General features: G+C 41.2%; 1 protein-coding gene across 1 annotated transcript; it reads right to left on the reverse strand.

Moving 5' to 3' along the window:
- LOC129052361 (HEAT repeat-containing protein 5B-like) lies at positions 1-4,743 on the reverse strand. Its single transcript, XM_054542739.2, has 3 exons — positions 4,623-4,743; positions 744-979; positions 1-242 (listed from the first exon to the last, which is right to left on the reverse strand). The coding sequence occupies exons 2-3, from the start codon at positions 817-819 to the stop codon at positions 1-3; spliced, it is 318 nt and encodes a 105-aa protein (XP_054398714.1). The 5' UTR covers positions 820-979; positions 4,623-4,743.
- Positions 4,744-16,091: the final 11,348 nt, after the last annotated feature.

Raw genomic sequence — 16,091 nt, forward strand, 5'->3', positions numbered from 1 at the left:
TCAAAGTTTAGCAGAACATGCCAAGGCAAGATCAAAGTGAGCCTGGTCTGCATTCTCACACAAATTGATGATTCGACACAGGCAATCGGCAGCAAATACTCGAGTGGCCCAGCGAGGGGCCACAAAGGGCTTTGATTTATCTTCTTCACCTAACGTGGTAAACATGGTATCATCATCCATCTCATCTTTCTTTTCAGCTTCTTCATCTTTTCCACTACTTAAGATAGTTGCAGTACTCATATCTGTAACAAGAATAAGGAATATTATGACAACTTCACATAAGCAAAAATGATCCTTTAAAAACAGTTATTAATATTAAATTTTTTTTATTTTAAAAAAAGACTAAATTCTTACTTGCTGGAAAACAGTAAAACTAGCAGAATTTTTTTTAAACAATCAAAAGCCAGGGAAAAGATAACATAAATATGTAAACTACATTTACATATTTCAATAGTTTTACAGACTATGTCATACTCTAGAGTAACTTGGGATTTTTATACATGAAAATTTAGTTTGAACATCCAAAAAATTTTGAAATACATTCTCCCAACAATATAAAAAAGCTCATTTGTTTATAACATAATTTAACTTTCAACATTTTGACAGGGATTTGTAGATCAAAAGTTATTACTTTTAAATATAAGCTCAAATTTACATGTGTGTATCTTTATACATATATCTATATGTATATATCAGAAGTAAAACAATTTCCATTATTTTAAGAACACACATTAAATACTTACCACTAGAAGCTGCCAGGACATCTTTACAAAGCATTAGCCAATGAGAAAGTTTTTCTACTGCCAGCGAAGAAAGCATATGTCCCAAAGTGTCATGAATATCAGAACATAATTTTCTGTTTCCCGGTCTAGCATTCCAAAAAGAAGTCCCTCAAGAGCAGTTTCTGTTATATTAAAACCTTGGTGCCGGCAATGGATATCACTTCAAGAACTAACCCCAGGTGCAAAAGGATTGACATCTGAAAGGTAATTTTTACAAATGAATTTGTATGGGATTTTGGTGTACGCTATAGGTAATAATAATGATAAAGACCAAGTCTTACATATAAATTCACAATAGCCACAAAACCAGCTAGCTATATACAATTTAACTATGGCCTCTAGTTTACATATCTTTGGGATTATAATTTAATCTGGCAATTAGAGTAAAACCTTGAACTGTAAAACTGATTATTCTGAGATATTGTAAACAAATCTCAGGGAACGCTCAATAAATATTTGATTCTAATAAGAAAAAGTGTGGAACAGAGATACACTGCTAAATATATTTAACAAACTAAAAAACTTGTATTTGTTAGAAGAATAAATTGAAACTTATTCAGTCTTATAGTTCAGATTTTAAAATTTTTATAAAGCCAGAACACAAACTCTAAGTGGATTGTACCCTAAGAGTTCATTTAAAAATTGGGAAAATCCAAGGCCGGGTGCAGCAGCTCATGCCTGCAATCCCAGCACTTTGGGAGGCTGAGGCGGGTGGATCACCTGAGATCAGGAGTTCGAAACCAGCCTGGTCAACACGGCAAAACCCCGTCTCTACTAAAAATACAAAAATTAGCTGGGCATGGTGGCGGGTGTCTGTAATCCCAGCTACTCAGAAGGCTGAGACAGGAGAATTGCTTGAACCCAGGAGGCGGATGTTGCAGCGAGCCGAGACTGTGCCATTGCACTCCAGCCTGGACCACAAGAGTGAAACTCCATCAGGCACGGTGGCTCATGCCTGTAGTCCCAGCACGTTGGGAGGCCGAGGTGGGAGGTTCACAAGGTCAGGAGTTCAAGACCAGCCTGGCCAAGATGGTGAAATCCTGCCTCTACTAAAAATACAAAAATTAGCCGGGTGCAGTGGCAGGTGCCTGTAATTCGAGCCACTGGGGAGGCTGAGGCAGGAGAATCGCTTGAATCTGGGAGGTGAAGGTTGTAGTGAGCCGAGATCATACCACTGCACTCCAGCCTGGGTGACAGAGACTCTGTCTCAAAAAAAAATAAATAAAAATAAATAAATAAATAAATAAAAATTGGGAAAATCCAAAGAGTAACAACAACCAAAAAGTAATGTTGTCATGAAATTGTGGTTACATTTCTTGCTTCATCGGAAAATCTTTTCATTCTTGTAAACAGCAGTGGTATATAACTGGTGGCTTTAAGAATGAGTGTTATTACGCCCTCTGAAGTCTAGAGCCCACTGAACCCTAAAGGGAGTAAAATAGAGGAATGGAGTTGAAAGGTATCTATTTTTGTTGTGTCACCCCAAATACAGAATAAGGGGAGGTTTGAAGAAAATAGCCATAGTGAGTGAAATTCTAAAACAATAGAAAAAGTTAAGTGAAAGGGTTCCAAGAAAAGAGAACATTAGGAAGAGATTAGGCACAGAGAGTTTTTTTTCACTTAGCAGTAGATAGTGAATATTTTCCCATTTCAGTAATTACACTTCTATAGTATGAATGTTAACAGCTACGCAGCAAACCAATAAATTAAGGGAAAATTAATTGATTAATCACTGAGGACAAATTCCTTAAAAGAAAATTAATTGATTAGAGGACGAATTCCTTAAGAGGGAATTTCTAGGTCAAAGGGTAAGCACATTTTGAAAACTTCAAGGACATAGTGCCAAAAAACCCTCCAGAAAATGTGTATGACTCTACATTTCTATCTGTAGTACAAGAAATATCTATTCCTACTTTTCCCAACACTGGTTATAATTATTATTTTTAATCTTGATCAGTTTTATAGAAGAAAAATGCTATTTTATGATTATAGTAACTTGCAATTGTTAAATCACTGGAGGTTAAAGATATTTGTTATTTCTTCTTTATAAAATGTGCTCTAGTGGTTTTTACAAGATGCAAAAACGAATTAACATTGCAGGCCTGAGACTACCTTAGTAAGACTTAATTGCAAGGTTAGCCCTTGGCTAGCATCTGGGAATTGGGTTTCTAGAGGTTTCCCACCATTAATTCCCTGATAAAAGTGTCTCGCTGTAGCTAAACTTTGGCTTCTGCTGAACATCTGCTTTCCTTCTGAGTCCGAACTTTTGGTATGTGCCAGGCAGGAAATGCCTATAGGATCAGCCCCCAATAAAAACGTTGGGCATTAAGTCTTTAATAAGCTTCTCTGGGAGAATACATTACACGCATGCTGTCACAGTCCATTGCTGGGTTGCAATCTCTATGACTCCATGGGGACAGGGCTCTGGGGAGCTTGTGCCTGGTTTCCTCTAACTTCATCCTACACACCTTTTCTTACTTTTTCGTAATAAACACAGCCAGGAAAAAGCCTATACACTGAGTCCACCTAGGAAATCATCAAACCTGGGGGTGATCTTGGGGACTTCAAACATACTCATTTGTAAAAGCTTTAAACACTTTTATATTTTATTAAATACATATGTTAGTAAATAAAATTAGTTAATAAAAATATATTTTGTAAATATTTTTCCCTATCTTAGCTGTCTTTCTGTTTTTCTTTTCTTTTCTTTTCTTTTCTTTTTTTAAAGAGACAGGATCTCACTATGTTGCCCAGGTTGGACTTGAACTCCTGGGCTCAAGTGATCTGTCTCAGCCTTCCAAGTAGTCTCAATTTTGTTTATGGCAACTGACATTTAGAAGTTCTGAAAATTTATATGTATTCAGAGAGGTCTGTAACTACTTTTGGTGATGTTTTCTCTCCAAAAAACAGTAATGTCTACTGTTAGATTTTTATAACACACTTCTTTAATATTCTACAATACTGTATATGTCTGCTAATAAAGTTCTTATGCTATGCTAAAATTGAAGTTATTCTTGTATCTTGCTTCTTTGTATCCACGCAGCTTCTAGGCATTAGAAAACTTTTATACGTAAAAATTTTCCTTCATAATGGGGGAAATATCTCTGTCAATTAAACTTTTAAAAAGTTTCCAAACCACCTACACTTAGATATCAGAAGACCAGCTAGGAATTTAAGCTATACCTAAAACCCTCCAAAAAAGCAGAAAGGACTAAAGGAAGCAAAGATCAACCTTTTGCTACCAAACATCTACTGACATTTCATAGTTTTATTGGCTACTTTGGTCTTACCTTCTTAGAGGAAAAATTACATCACAAGAGGCTAACTACCATCCAGAACTGGAAACCTTCAAGTGCCCCTAAAACATCCTCAAGAAATGGCAGAAATATTCTGATACTAAATATTATTCAGTTTTTTTAAGCTGCAAATAATTTTTTTCTAAATCCAGTTGCTCACACCCACCTTTTTACTTATTTATTTACTTACTTCCTTACTTTAGGAGACATGGTCCTACTCTACCACCCAGACTGGAGCACAGGGGCATAACCATAGCTCACTGTAACCTTGAACCCTTGGACTCAAGTGATCCTCCCGCTTCAGCCTCCTGAGTAGCTAGGACTACAGGTACACAACACTATGCCCAACTTGCAAACATTTTTAAAAAGCAAAATGCAAAATTATCAAGAATACCAAATTGGAATGTTAAAAGTGGTAATGGTTTTATTTCAAAGAATAAGACATCTGGCCACAGTTCAACACAAAAATGTTTGATAAATAGTACTTATTTGAAATGTACAATTATTTAAACATAAAAGAATATTGACCAATAATATAACTTACTGGCACTACTGCTCTCTTTGTTCCCTGCATTTTTTGCCAGGCTCATGGCATATTCACATACTTCCGCTGCTTCTCTTTGTGCAAGTTGCCGAAGACATGCCACAGCTGCTCGTCGAAGTAACAAATGGGAACCACGTAAGTGAACCTGTAAATCATAACAATGTTAGGCAATTTCTCTTTAAAAAGCTGTAATTCTTTAATCTTATTTGCCTAATGAATATATATATGAATATATATATTTATATATGAATGAATGATATATATACAAAAAAATATATTATGAATATATATATATATTTTTGTTTTTGAGACAGAGTTTTGCTCTTGTTGCCCAGGCTGGACTACAGTGGCATGATGTCACTGCAACCTCCACCTTCTGGTTTCAAGCGATTCTCCTGCCTCAGCCTCGCAAATAGCTGAGATGACAGGCACGCACCACCACACCTGGCTAATTTTTGTAATTTTAGTAGAGACGGAGTTTTGTGCCATATTGGCTAGGCTGGTCTCGAACTCATGACCTGAAGTGATCCACCCGCCTTGGCCTCCCAGAGTGCTGGGTTAACAGGCATGAGCCACTGCACCCCGCTGATTAGTGCCTTTTATATGACCAGTGCCACTTAGAAATACAGTCAAATCCACTGAAAGAAGTTAAATAGTGCTGGGTGCTAAGGAATTTCTCTCTCAACCCTCCTTTTTATTTTTATTTTTATTTTATTATTATTATTTTTTTAAATGGAGTCTCACTCTATCACCCAGGCTGGAGTGCAGTGATGCAATCTCAGCTCCTCGCAACCTCTGCCTCCCGGGTTCAAGCAATTTCCTGCCTCAGCCTGCTGAGTAGCTGGGATGACAGGCACGCACCACCACACCTGGCTAATGTTTTATATTTTTAGTAGAGATGGGGTTTTGTACCATGTTGGCCAGGCTGGTCTCAAACTCCTGACCTCAAGTGATCCACCTGCCTCGGCCTCCCAAAGTGCTGAGTTAACAGGTGTGAGCCACCATGCCTGGCTTATTAGGGCCTTTTATATGACCAGTGTCACTTATAAATACAGACAAATCTGCTGAAAGAAGTTAAATAATGCTGGGTGCTAAGGGATTTCTCTCTCAACCCTGCTTTTTTTTTTTGAGATGGAGTCTCGCTCTGTCACCCAGGCTGGAGTGCAGTGATGCGATCTCAGCTCATCGCAACCTCTGCCTCCCGGGTTCAAGCAATTCTCCTGCCTCAGCCTCCCGAGTAGCTGGGATGACAAGCACGCACCACCACACCTGGCTAATTTTTGTATTTTTGGTAGAGACGGGGTTTTGTACCATGTTGTCCAGGCTGGTCTCGAACTCATGACCTGAAGTGATCCACCCGCCTCGGCCTCCCAAAGTGCTGGGTTAACAGGCGTGAGCCACTGCGCCCGGCTGATTAGTGCCTTTTATATGACCAGTGCCACTTAGAAATACTCTGGAGCCCACGGAAAGGAGTTAAATCACCCTGGATGCTAAGGAATTTCTCTCTCAACCTTGCCTTTAATTCACAGTTTGCAGATGAGGCCATTGAAGCTCGTAGATTTTATTTCTATCACCCCCAAGTCTCTGGGGCTTGATTTCCCGGCCTCTAACAGGTGGGTACGCAAGCTGCCTCCTGTCCTTCTAGACCAGAATGCATCGATTTTTCCATCGGGTTAATCAGCTAAGAGACCTGCAGAGAGGAATGGTTAAGGATACTGCACCCCCACACCCTGTTCGTTATTTGAGGTGGGTTTTCTCCATGCTCCCTCAGTTCAACCTTCTCCCAGCTCTTTCAGTGGGATTGCTGTGTTGAAAGAAAACCTTCATGCTGAGGCACTTAGTATAAAAGTGAAACTCCATTTCAACAGGGTGGGCGTCCTAAGACGTGCTTGTCAACACTTTGCTCTTAGGGGCCCCGGAGGGCTCATGGGGAGGGGAAGACCCCTGAGGGAGTGAAACCTCTCCTCAGGCCACAAAATTGTCCCACTAAGACACCCCTAAGACACTCTTTTTTTTGTCTGAGGAGTTTCACTCTTTTTGCCCAGCCTGGAGTGCAATGGTGCAATCTTGGTTCGCTGCAACCTCCACCTCCCGGTTTCAAGCGATCCTCCTGCCTGGGCCTGCCGAGTAGCTGGGATTACAGGTGTGTGCCACCACGCCCAGCTAATTTTTTTGTATATTTAGTAGAGACGGGGTTTCACCATGTTGGCTACGTTGGTCTTTTTTTTTTTTTTTTTTTTTGAGATGGAGTCTCACTCTGTTGCCCAGGCTGGAGTGCAATGGCGCAATCTTGGCTCACTGCAACCTCCACCTTCCGGGTTCAAGCGATCCTCCTGTCTGGGCCTCCCGAGTAGCTGGGATTACAGGCATTTGCCACCACGTCCGGCAAATTTTTTTGTGTATTTAGTAGAGACGGGGTTTCACCATGTTCGCTAGGGCTGGTCTTTTTTTTTTTTTTTTTTTTTTTTTTTTGATATGGAGTCTCGCTCTGTTGCCCAGGCTGGAGTGTAGTGGTGCAATCTCGGCTCACCGCAGCCTTGAACTCCTGGGGGGTCAAGCAATCCTTCTGCCTCAGCCTACTGAGTACCTGGGACTACAGGCATGTGCCACCACACCCAGCTACTTTTTTTGTATATTTAGTAGAGATGGGGTTTCACCATGTTGGCCAGGCTGGTCTTTTTTTTTTTTTTGAGATGGAGTCTCACTCTGTTGCCCAGGCTGGAATGCAGTGGTGCAATCTTGGCTCACTGCAGCCTCGAACTCCTGGGGGTCAAGCAATCATCCTGCTTCAGCCTAGTGAGTACCTGGGATTACAGACGTGTGCCACCACGCCTGGCTAATTTTTTTGTATATTTAATAGAGACGGGGTTTCACCATATTGGCCAGGCTGGTCTTTTTTTTTTTTTTTTTTTTTTTTTTTTCTGAGATGGAGTCTCGCTCTGTTGCCCAGGCTGGAGTGCAGTGGTGCAATCTTGGTTTGCTGCAACCTCCACCTCCCGGGTTCACACGATCCTTCTGCTTGGGCATCCCGAGTAGCTGGGATTACAGGTGTGTGCCACCACGCCCAGCTAATTTTTTTGTATATTTAATAGAGACAGGGTTTCACCATGTTGGCTAGGCTGGTCTTTTTTTTTCTTTTTTTTTTTTGAGATGGAGTCTCACTCTGTTGCCCAGGCTGGAGTGCAGTGGTGCAATCTCGGCTCACTGCAGCCTCGAACTCCTTGGGTCAAGCAATCCTCCTGCCTCAGCCTACTGAGTACCTAGGACTACAGGGGTGTGTGTGTGTGTGTGTGTGTGTGTGTGTGTGTGTGTGTGTGTGTGTTTTGAGAGACAGAGTCTCACTATGTTGCTCAGACTGGTCTCAAACTCCTGGCCTTAAGCAATCCTTACTCCTTGGCCTCCCAAAGTGTTGGAATTCAAGGTGTGAGCCACCACACCCGGTCCCTAAGGCACCCAATCAGCCAAGAAACGAACTCTCCAAATTCCAGGCAAGAAACACCAGCATTTGTGGCTGTTCTTTGCCTTTACAAATTGTTCAGGACTCTGGCATTTTGCTACAAAATTACATCTGGAGGCGTTTGGTGTTCAATTCTCTCGGATTGGACAAAGCAAATAAAAGCACTCACCTAGGTCGTCTGCCATTTCTTTTTCTTTCCTTTTCTTCTTTTTTTTTTTAGACAGGGTCTCGTTCTGTCACCCAGGCTGGAGTGCACTGGTGCAATCTCGGCTCACTGCAAGCTCTGCCTCCTGGGTTCAAGCCATTCTCCTGCGTCAGCCTCCCGAGTAGCTGGGACTACAGGTGCCCGCCACCACGCCCAGCTAATTTTTTGTACTTTTAGTAGAGACGGGGTTTCACCATGTTAGCCAGGATGGTCTTGATCTCCTGACCTCATGATCCTCCCGCTTCGGCCTCCCAAAGTGCTGGGATGACAGGCATGAGCCACTGCACCCGGCTGGTCGTCTGCCATTTCTAAAGACAGCCATCTGTGCTAAGCAAGATCGTCAAGATTGGAAAATAAAACCAGGAAAGAAATTTGCGTGAGGATGCCAGGAGTTTTCACAGAGAGAGGCAAGAGGATGATATCACAACACTCACGTCTGTAATAAACATAGACACACCTACATGTGTTCTGGACAGTGGAAGGTGGTGACGTAATTAAGGCTACATGCATCAGTGTTTATAATTAATTATGTTTACATAATTAAGGCTGGATGTATCAGCCTTTCCCCCATGTGGGATATCTTTCCTGGAGGGACAGAGCAAATACAAGGATATTAACAGCTAGCCTGTCAACTCCAACTCAAACACTCCTAAGACAGAAAACAGCATTAGCTTCCTTTTGTTTTGTTTTGTTTTTAAATCGCATTATTTGCTGGGTGCGGCGGCTCACGTCTTTGCTGTCATCGCCGCAGTTTGGGAGGCCGAGGTGGGTGGATCACCTGATGTCAGGAGTTCAAGACCAGCCTGGCCGACATGGTGAAACCCCGTCTCTACTAAAAATACAAAAATTAGCCAGGCGTGGTGGCAGATGCCTATAACCTCAGCTACTTGGCAGGCTGAGGCAGGGTAATCGCTTGAACCCGGGAGATGGAAGTTGCAGTGAGCCGAGATCAAGCCACTGCACTCCAGCCTGGATGACAAGAGTGAAACTCTGTCTCAGAAAAAAAAAAAAAAAAAAAAAAGCCAAACAAAAAACAACAAAAAAGGCTGGGCGCGGTGGCTCATGCCTGTAATCCCAGCACTTTGGGAGGCCGAGGCAGGTGGATCACAAGGTCAGGAGATTGAGACCATCCTGGCTAACACAATGAAACCCCATCTCTATAGAAATACAAAAATTAGCTGGGAATGGTGGCGGGCACCTGTAGTCCCAGCTACTCGGGAGGCTGAGGCAGGAGAGTCACTTGAACCTGGGAGACGGAGGTTGCAGTGAGCCGAGATCGAGCCACTGAACTCCAGCCTGGGTGACAGAGTAAAACTCTGTCTCAAAACAAAACAAAACAAAACAAAATCGTATTATTATTTACCAGCTTCACCACGTACACTTCTAAAAACCATTAATGCACGTCCCTTTTCCAAAGAAAAATGGGAGGCATGGGGGCCTGGGAAGAAGATTTAAATAATTCACTACAAAAACAAATTAAGTACGGTGAGAGTTCCTTAAATCCCACTCATGCCTCGTTACTTTAATTATTATTTTTAATCCTCCGCTCAGACGATGGTCACAGGGTAATTGCCACCCATCAGCGTCAGAATCGCTCCCACGTCTAAAAGCCTCCACTCTTCACGTGGAGAGAATTTGATGGCGTTTTTCAATTTTATGATAATGGCACTTTTGCAAAGCATTGGTAATAAAGTGGTAATCTCCAACATAAAAAGAATTAGCTTTAACTCTTTCAGGCCTGGAGGCGTAGGGGCTGCATGGACTTGTGAAATGCGGCTTGATCTAAAGAAATTCTATTAAGAATTCAACATGGCACATGTATACATACGTAACAAACCTGCACATTGTGCACATGTACCCTAAAACTTAAAGTATAATAATAATAAAATTAAAAAAAAAAGAAATTTTATTAAAGAATGGATACGGTGACCATTGCAGTGTCTCAGGCCTGTAGTCCCAGCACTTTGGGAGGCTGAGGCAGGTGGATCACCTGACGTCAGGAGTTCGAGACCAGCCTGGCCAACGTGGTGAAATGCCTTCTCTACTGAAAATACAAAAATTAGCCGGGCATGGTGGTGGGCGCCTGTAATCCCAGCTACTGGGGAGGCTGAGGCAGGAGAATTGCTTGAACCTGGGAGGTGGAGGTTGCAGTGAGCTGAGACTGGGCCATGACACTCCAGCCTGGGGATCAGAGCAAGACTCCATCTCAAAACAAAAAAACTATATACAGGTGATCGTTGAACAACACTACAAATATATGAAAAGCCATAGACTCGTTCCTTTTATAAATGTTTAATTTTATGTTCTGTGAAGCTCACCTCAGTGCATTTTTTACATAGAAAAATATATTAAAAATATATAATAATATAATCTATATTATATTTATTATAAATTATAATTAATATATCATAAATATATAATATATTTATATTATTTATTATATCATATATAATATATTTATATTATATATTATATATGATATAATATAAATATATTTATATTATATATGTATATATTATATAATATTATGTATTATATAATATATAATATATTTATATTATATAATATAGTATATTTATATTATATAATATATAATATATTTATATTATATAATATATAATATATTTATATTATATATGTATATATTATATAATATTATGTATTATATAATATATAATATTTATTATATTAACAATCATTGTATTATTAATAATTAATGAAGAGCAATAATTAATTAATATTAATAGTTATTATATACTATTACATTATATATTGATATATGCTATATCATATGTATGCTATATTATATATAATATGCTATATTAATATTGTTTAATATTATTTAAATTGTATATTTAAATATATAATTTGTACATATTGATATAACATATAATATAAATATATATTTATATATGACAGATGAATAATATATTATAATTAATATATAATTTTATATTATAAAATAATATATATATAGAATTATATATACTTGTCTCAGGTCTCATTTTAAAGAGGTACTTGAGAAAAATCAGTAAATATAACAAGGTGACCTTGTTTCAGTTCTGGCTCAAACAAACAAACTGTAGAAATTCATCTTTGACGTTCTAAAGCAAACCTGGGGCCAGGCGCAGTGGCTCACGCCTGTAATCCCAGCACTTTGGGAGGCCCAGGCGGGCAGATCTCCTGGGGTCATGAGTTTGAGACCAGCCTGGCCAACATGGTGAAACCCCGTTTCTACTAAAAATACAAAAATTAGCTGGGTGTGGTGGTGCATGCCTGTGATCCCAGGTACTTGGGAGGCTCAGGCAGGAGAATCACTTGAACCTGGGAGGCAGAGGTTGCAGTGAGCTGAGATCACACCACTGCACTCCAGCCTGGGTGACAGAGCGAGAATCCATCTCAAAAAAATAAATAAGTAAAAATAAAAATAAAGGAAAGGATCCTTTCTAGGGTGTAGCACTAGAGATCTTTGACTTAACAATCAGTAAAAATAAGAATTAAAACAATACACATCACTTGAGCCCAGGAGTTCGGGACCAGTGTGGACAACAGAGCAAGACCCCATCTGTCCAAAAGTTACAAAAATTAGTTTGGCGTGGTGGCACTCACCTGTAGTCTCAGCTACTTGGGAGGCTGAAATGGGAGGATCGCTTGAGCCCAGGAGGTCGAGGCTGCAGTGAGCCATGATTGCACCACTGCACTCCAGCCTGGGCAGCACAGTGAGACTGATTGCAGTGGGGAAATAGGAACACTTTTTTTTTTTTTTTTTGAGACAGTCTCGCTCTGTCGCCCAGGCTGGAGTGCAGTGGTGCAATCTCGGCTCACTGCAAGCTCCACCTCCCGGTTTCACGCCATTCTCCTGCCTTAGCCTCCCAAGTAGCTGGGACTACAGGCACCCGCCCCCACGCCCAGCTAATTTTTTGTATTTTTTAGTAGAGATAGGGTTTCACCGTGTTAGCCAGGATGGTCTTGATCTCCTGACCTCATGATCCACCGGCCTCAGCCTCCCAAAGTACTGGGATTACAGGCATGAGCCACCATGCCTGGTGAAATAGGAACACTTTTACACTGTTGGTGGGAGTGTAAATTAGTTCAACCATGTGGAAGACAGTGTGGTGATTCCTCAAGGATCTAGAACCAGAAATACCATTTGATCCAGCAATCCCATGACTGGGTACACACCCAAAGGATTATAAATCATTCTACTATAAAGACACATGCACATGTATGTTTACTGCAGCACTATTCACAATAGCAAAGACTTGGAACCAACCCAAATGCCCATCAATGATAGACTGGATAAAGAAAGTGTGGCACATATACACAATGGAATACTATGCAGCCATAAAAAGGATGAGTTCATGTCCTTTGCAGAGACATGGATAAAGCTGGAAACTATCATCCTCAGCAAACTAACACAGGAACAGAAAACCAAACACTGCATGTTCTCACTCATAAGTGGGATTCAAACAGTGAGACCACATGGACACACGGTGGGTAACATCACACACTGGGGCCTGTTGGGGCGTTGGGGACTAGGGGAAGGAGAGCATTAGGACAAACACCTCATGCATATGGGGCTTAAAACCTAGATGATGGGTTGATAGGTGCAGCAAACCACCATGGCACATGTATACCTGTGTAACTAACCTGCACGTTCTGCACATGTATCCCTGAACTTAAAGTAAAATTTTAAAAATAAGAAATTATTGCACTGCCTGGCACGTTGACTCACGCCTGTAATCCCAGCACTTTGGGAGGCCAAGGTGGGCAGATCACCTGAGGTCAGGTGTTCCAGACCAGCCTGACCAACATGGAGATACAACGTCTCTACTAAAAATACAAAATTAGACGGGCATGGTGGCAGGTGCCTGTAGTCCCAGCTACTCGGTAGGCTGAGGCCAGAGAATTGCTTGAACTTGGGAGGCAGAGGTTGCAGTGAGCTGAGATTGTACCATTGCACTCCAGCCTGGGCAACAAGAACGAAACTCCGTCTCAACAAAGAAAAAAAAAAAGATTGCAATGGCAAATTTATGGTATGTGTATTTTACCAGAATAGAAAAAGTAGTTCATGAAGGTGTTTTAAAATGTTTAAGAAATAGCATCTCCTACTGCACTCCAGCCTGGGCAACAGAGCAAGACTCCGTCTCCAAAAAAAAGAAAAAAAAAAAAAGGAAAAAATAGCATCTCCTAAATGGTACCATGAATCCTCTCATATATTTCTTCTAGCCCCATCTTTTTCTCTCTCAAATATGTTCTCGTGAATTGGGAGACAGAACTGCCATTTCCACACCTCATTTGACCCCATCTCTGAATGTTTACTAAGGAGTCCTTGTTCAACAGCACCCACTCCACTTCCCCTGTCCTTCTGTTTCTGTCCTGCATTCTGTGCAGACACCACTCCAGGCCTGGGATCAAGCTTTTCTCTAACCAGTTCCTCTGAGGAGCCAGGATGCACGGGGCCTGAGCAGCCAGGATGGATGGGGCCTGGCTTAGAACTGATGCTTCCATTGCAGAGAAAGGGATAAGGTCCTGTCTTGTATCTGACTGAGATGTCTGGGCAACAAGAGAGGCAAGCATTAGGGATCACATTCAGCCCAGGGAATGTGGCCAGGATACACAGATAGATAGATAGATGATAAATAGGTAGATAGATGATAGACTGATGATAGATAGATAGATACATGACAGACAGATACATAGATACATATATAGATTGATGATAGATAGGTTGATGATTAATAGACTCATGATAGATAGATAATAGATGAGATCAATTGAAAGTTAGATGACAGATGAGAATAGATAGATAGACAGATAGATAATGGATAGATAGATACACAGAGAGTAGATAGATGAATAGATAGATCTATAGATACATAGATGATAGAATATAGAAGATAGATTGATGATTAATAGACTAATGATAGATAATAGATGAGATCAATCAATAGTTAGATGATAGATGAGAATAAATAGACGATAGAGAAATAGGTCGATAAATAGGTAGATAATGGATAGACAGATACATAGATAGTAGATGAATGGATGGATCTATAGATACGTAGATAATAGATAGGTAGATAGAAGATAGAAGATAGATGAATGATTTATAGAAAGACTGATGATACATAGGTAGATAGATACATACATGATAGATGATAATGTATGCAATAATAGAATATAGATGATGGATGGATAGATGATAGATTACATAGACAGATAGATGATAGATGATATATAGATACATAGACAGATAAATAGATGATAGATATATGATAGATGATAGATACATAGATAGATGATAGACGATAGACAAAAAGATGATAGAAAAACAGAAAGATGATAGATGATAGATAGACATAGATAGATACATAGATGGATGGATGGATAGATAGATAAATAGCTACATAGATGGATGGATAGATAGATACATAGACGGTACAAGGATGGATGGATAGATAGATGATAGATATAGATGATAGATAGATAGATAGATAGATAGATAGATAGATAGATAGATAGACAGATAGACAGATACGTAGATAGATATCAATGTGAGGTGGGTTGGACCCCAGGAGGGGAGGGATGAGAGGGAATTCAGAGTTGAGACAGGTGGCAGGGCCAGATGAGCCTCTCAAGGGCCTGGGGTGCCCAACTGAGGAAGGGTGTGGGCTCCAGAGGGAGAAGTGGGGTCCAGGAAGTAATGAGGCCAGTCTGGAAGCCACCGGAACAGAGACACAGGGACAGATCCAGGCCCAGAGCTGGGAGTCAGTGACCAGTTCCCAAAACAGTGAGGCTTGGGGACATAGTGAGGCCAGAAGTCAGAGCTGACATTGTGGAATTTCCAGTGTGGGGATGCCGCAGGCCAGACTGTGTGGGCAGTGGGTTCAATGGAGGACTCCCCAAAACATATGTCCACCTGGATCCTGGGAAAGTGACCTTATTTGGAAACAGGGTCTTTGCAGATGTAATTAGGTGAAGGATCTGGAGATGAGACCATCCTGGAGTAGGGTGGGCCCTAATCTAAAGACAGGCGTCCTTCTAAGAGACAGAAGAGGAGACCGTCACAGAGGAGAAGGCCACGTGGAGATGGAGGCAGAGACTGGAGTGATGTGGCCACAAACCCAGGGATGCCTGGAGCCCCCAGGAGCTGGGAGAGGCAGGAAGGATCCTCCCCTAGAGCCTCCAGAAGGAACTGAACACAATCATAGTGGACCCAATACTGGCCTTCCTGGAGCCCAGAAGTCCTCCCTGTCTCTCCTCCATCTCCACGTCGCCTTCTCCTCCATGTCTGTGTCTCCTCTTCTGTCTCTTAGAAAGACACTTGTCATTGCATTTAGGATCCACCTTACTTCAGGATGATCTCATGTTGAAATCCTTAACTAACTGCATCTGCAGAAACCCTATTTCCAGATAAGGTCCCGTTCACAGGCTATGAGACTGAGGATGTACATACAGTTTTTAGGAGGACCACAGTTCAGGACACAGAGAGATTAAATTTTTCTTGTTTGATCCCCTGGTTTTTGGCATTTTGTGACAGCATCCCCAGGAAACCCTTACAATATCTAAACCTTTTGCTTCTTCCAAGGGCTCGTCTCTCCGTTCCCTTCTGGTATCTGCCTCATCCCCTTGCCTCCCGAGTCCACCCTCATGGATCAGAGAGCAGGGAGTCAGGGCTCACGGCCTCAAGAGAGACACCCCCAAGCAAGGCAAATCCAATTCCCCACGGAGCCCATTTTCCAACCCGTTACATTGCAGGTGCCAGTTTGTGGTGAAAACATCCAGAAAAGGTTTAGGCAGGAAG

This window comes from Pongo abelii, chromosome 22 (genome assembly GCF_028885655.2).
Source record: "Pongo abelii isolate AG06213 chromosome 22, NHGRI_mPonAbe1-v2.0_pri, whole genome shotgun sequence".
Taxonomy (NCBI): Eukaryota; Metazoa; Chordata; class Mammalia; order Primates; family Hominidae; genus Pongo; species Pongo abelii.

What these genes read in the sequence shown, in the direction of transcription:
- LOC129052361 (XM_054542739.2), bottom strand. Translation starts at nt 819, where the DNA reads ATGCTTTCTTCGCTGGCAGTAGAAAAACTTTCTCATTGGCTAATGCTT. An exon ending in TGTCCTGGCAGCTTCTAGTG is followed by an intron (nt 243 to 743) that starts GTAAGTATTTAA and finishes TTCTTGTTACAG; the next exon opens with ATATGAGTACTGCAACTATC.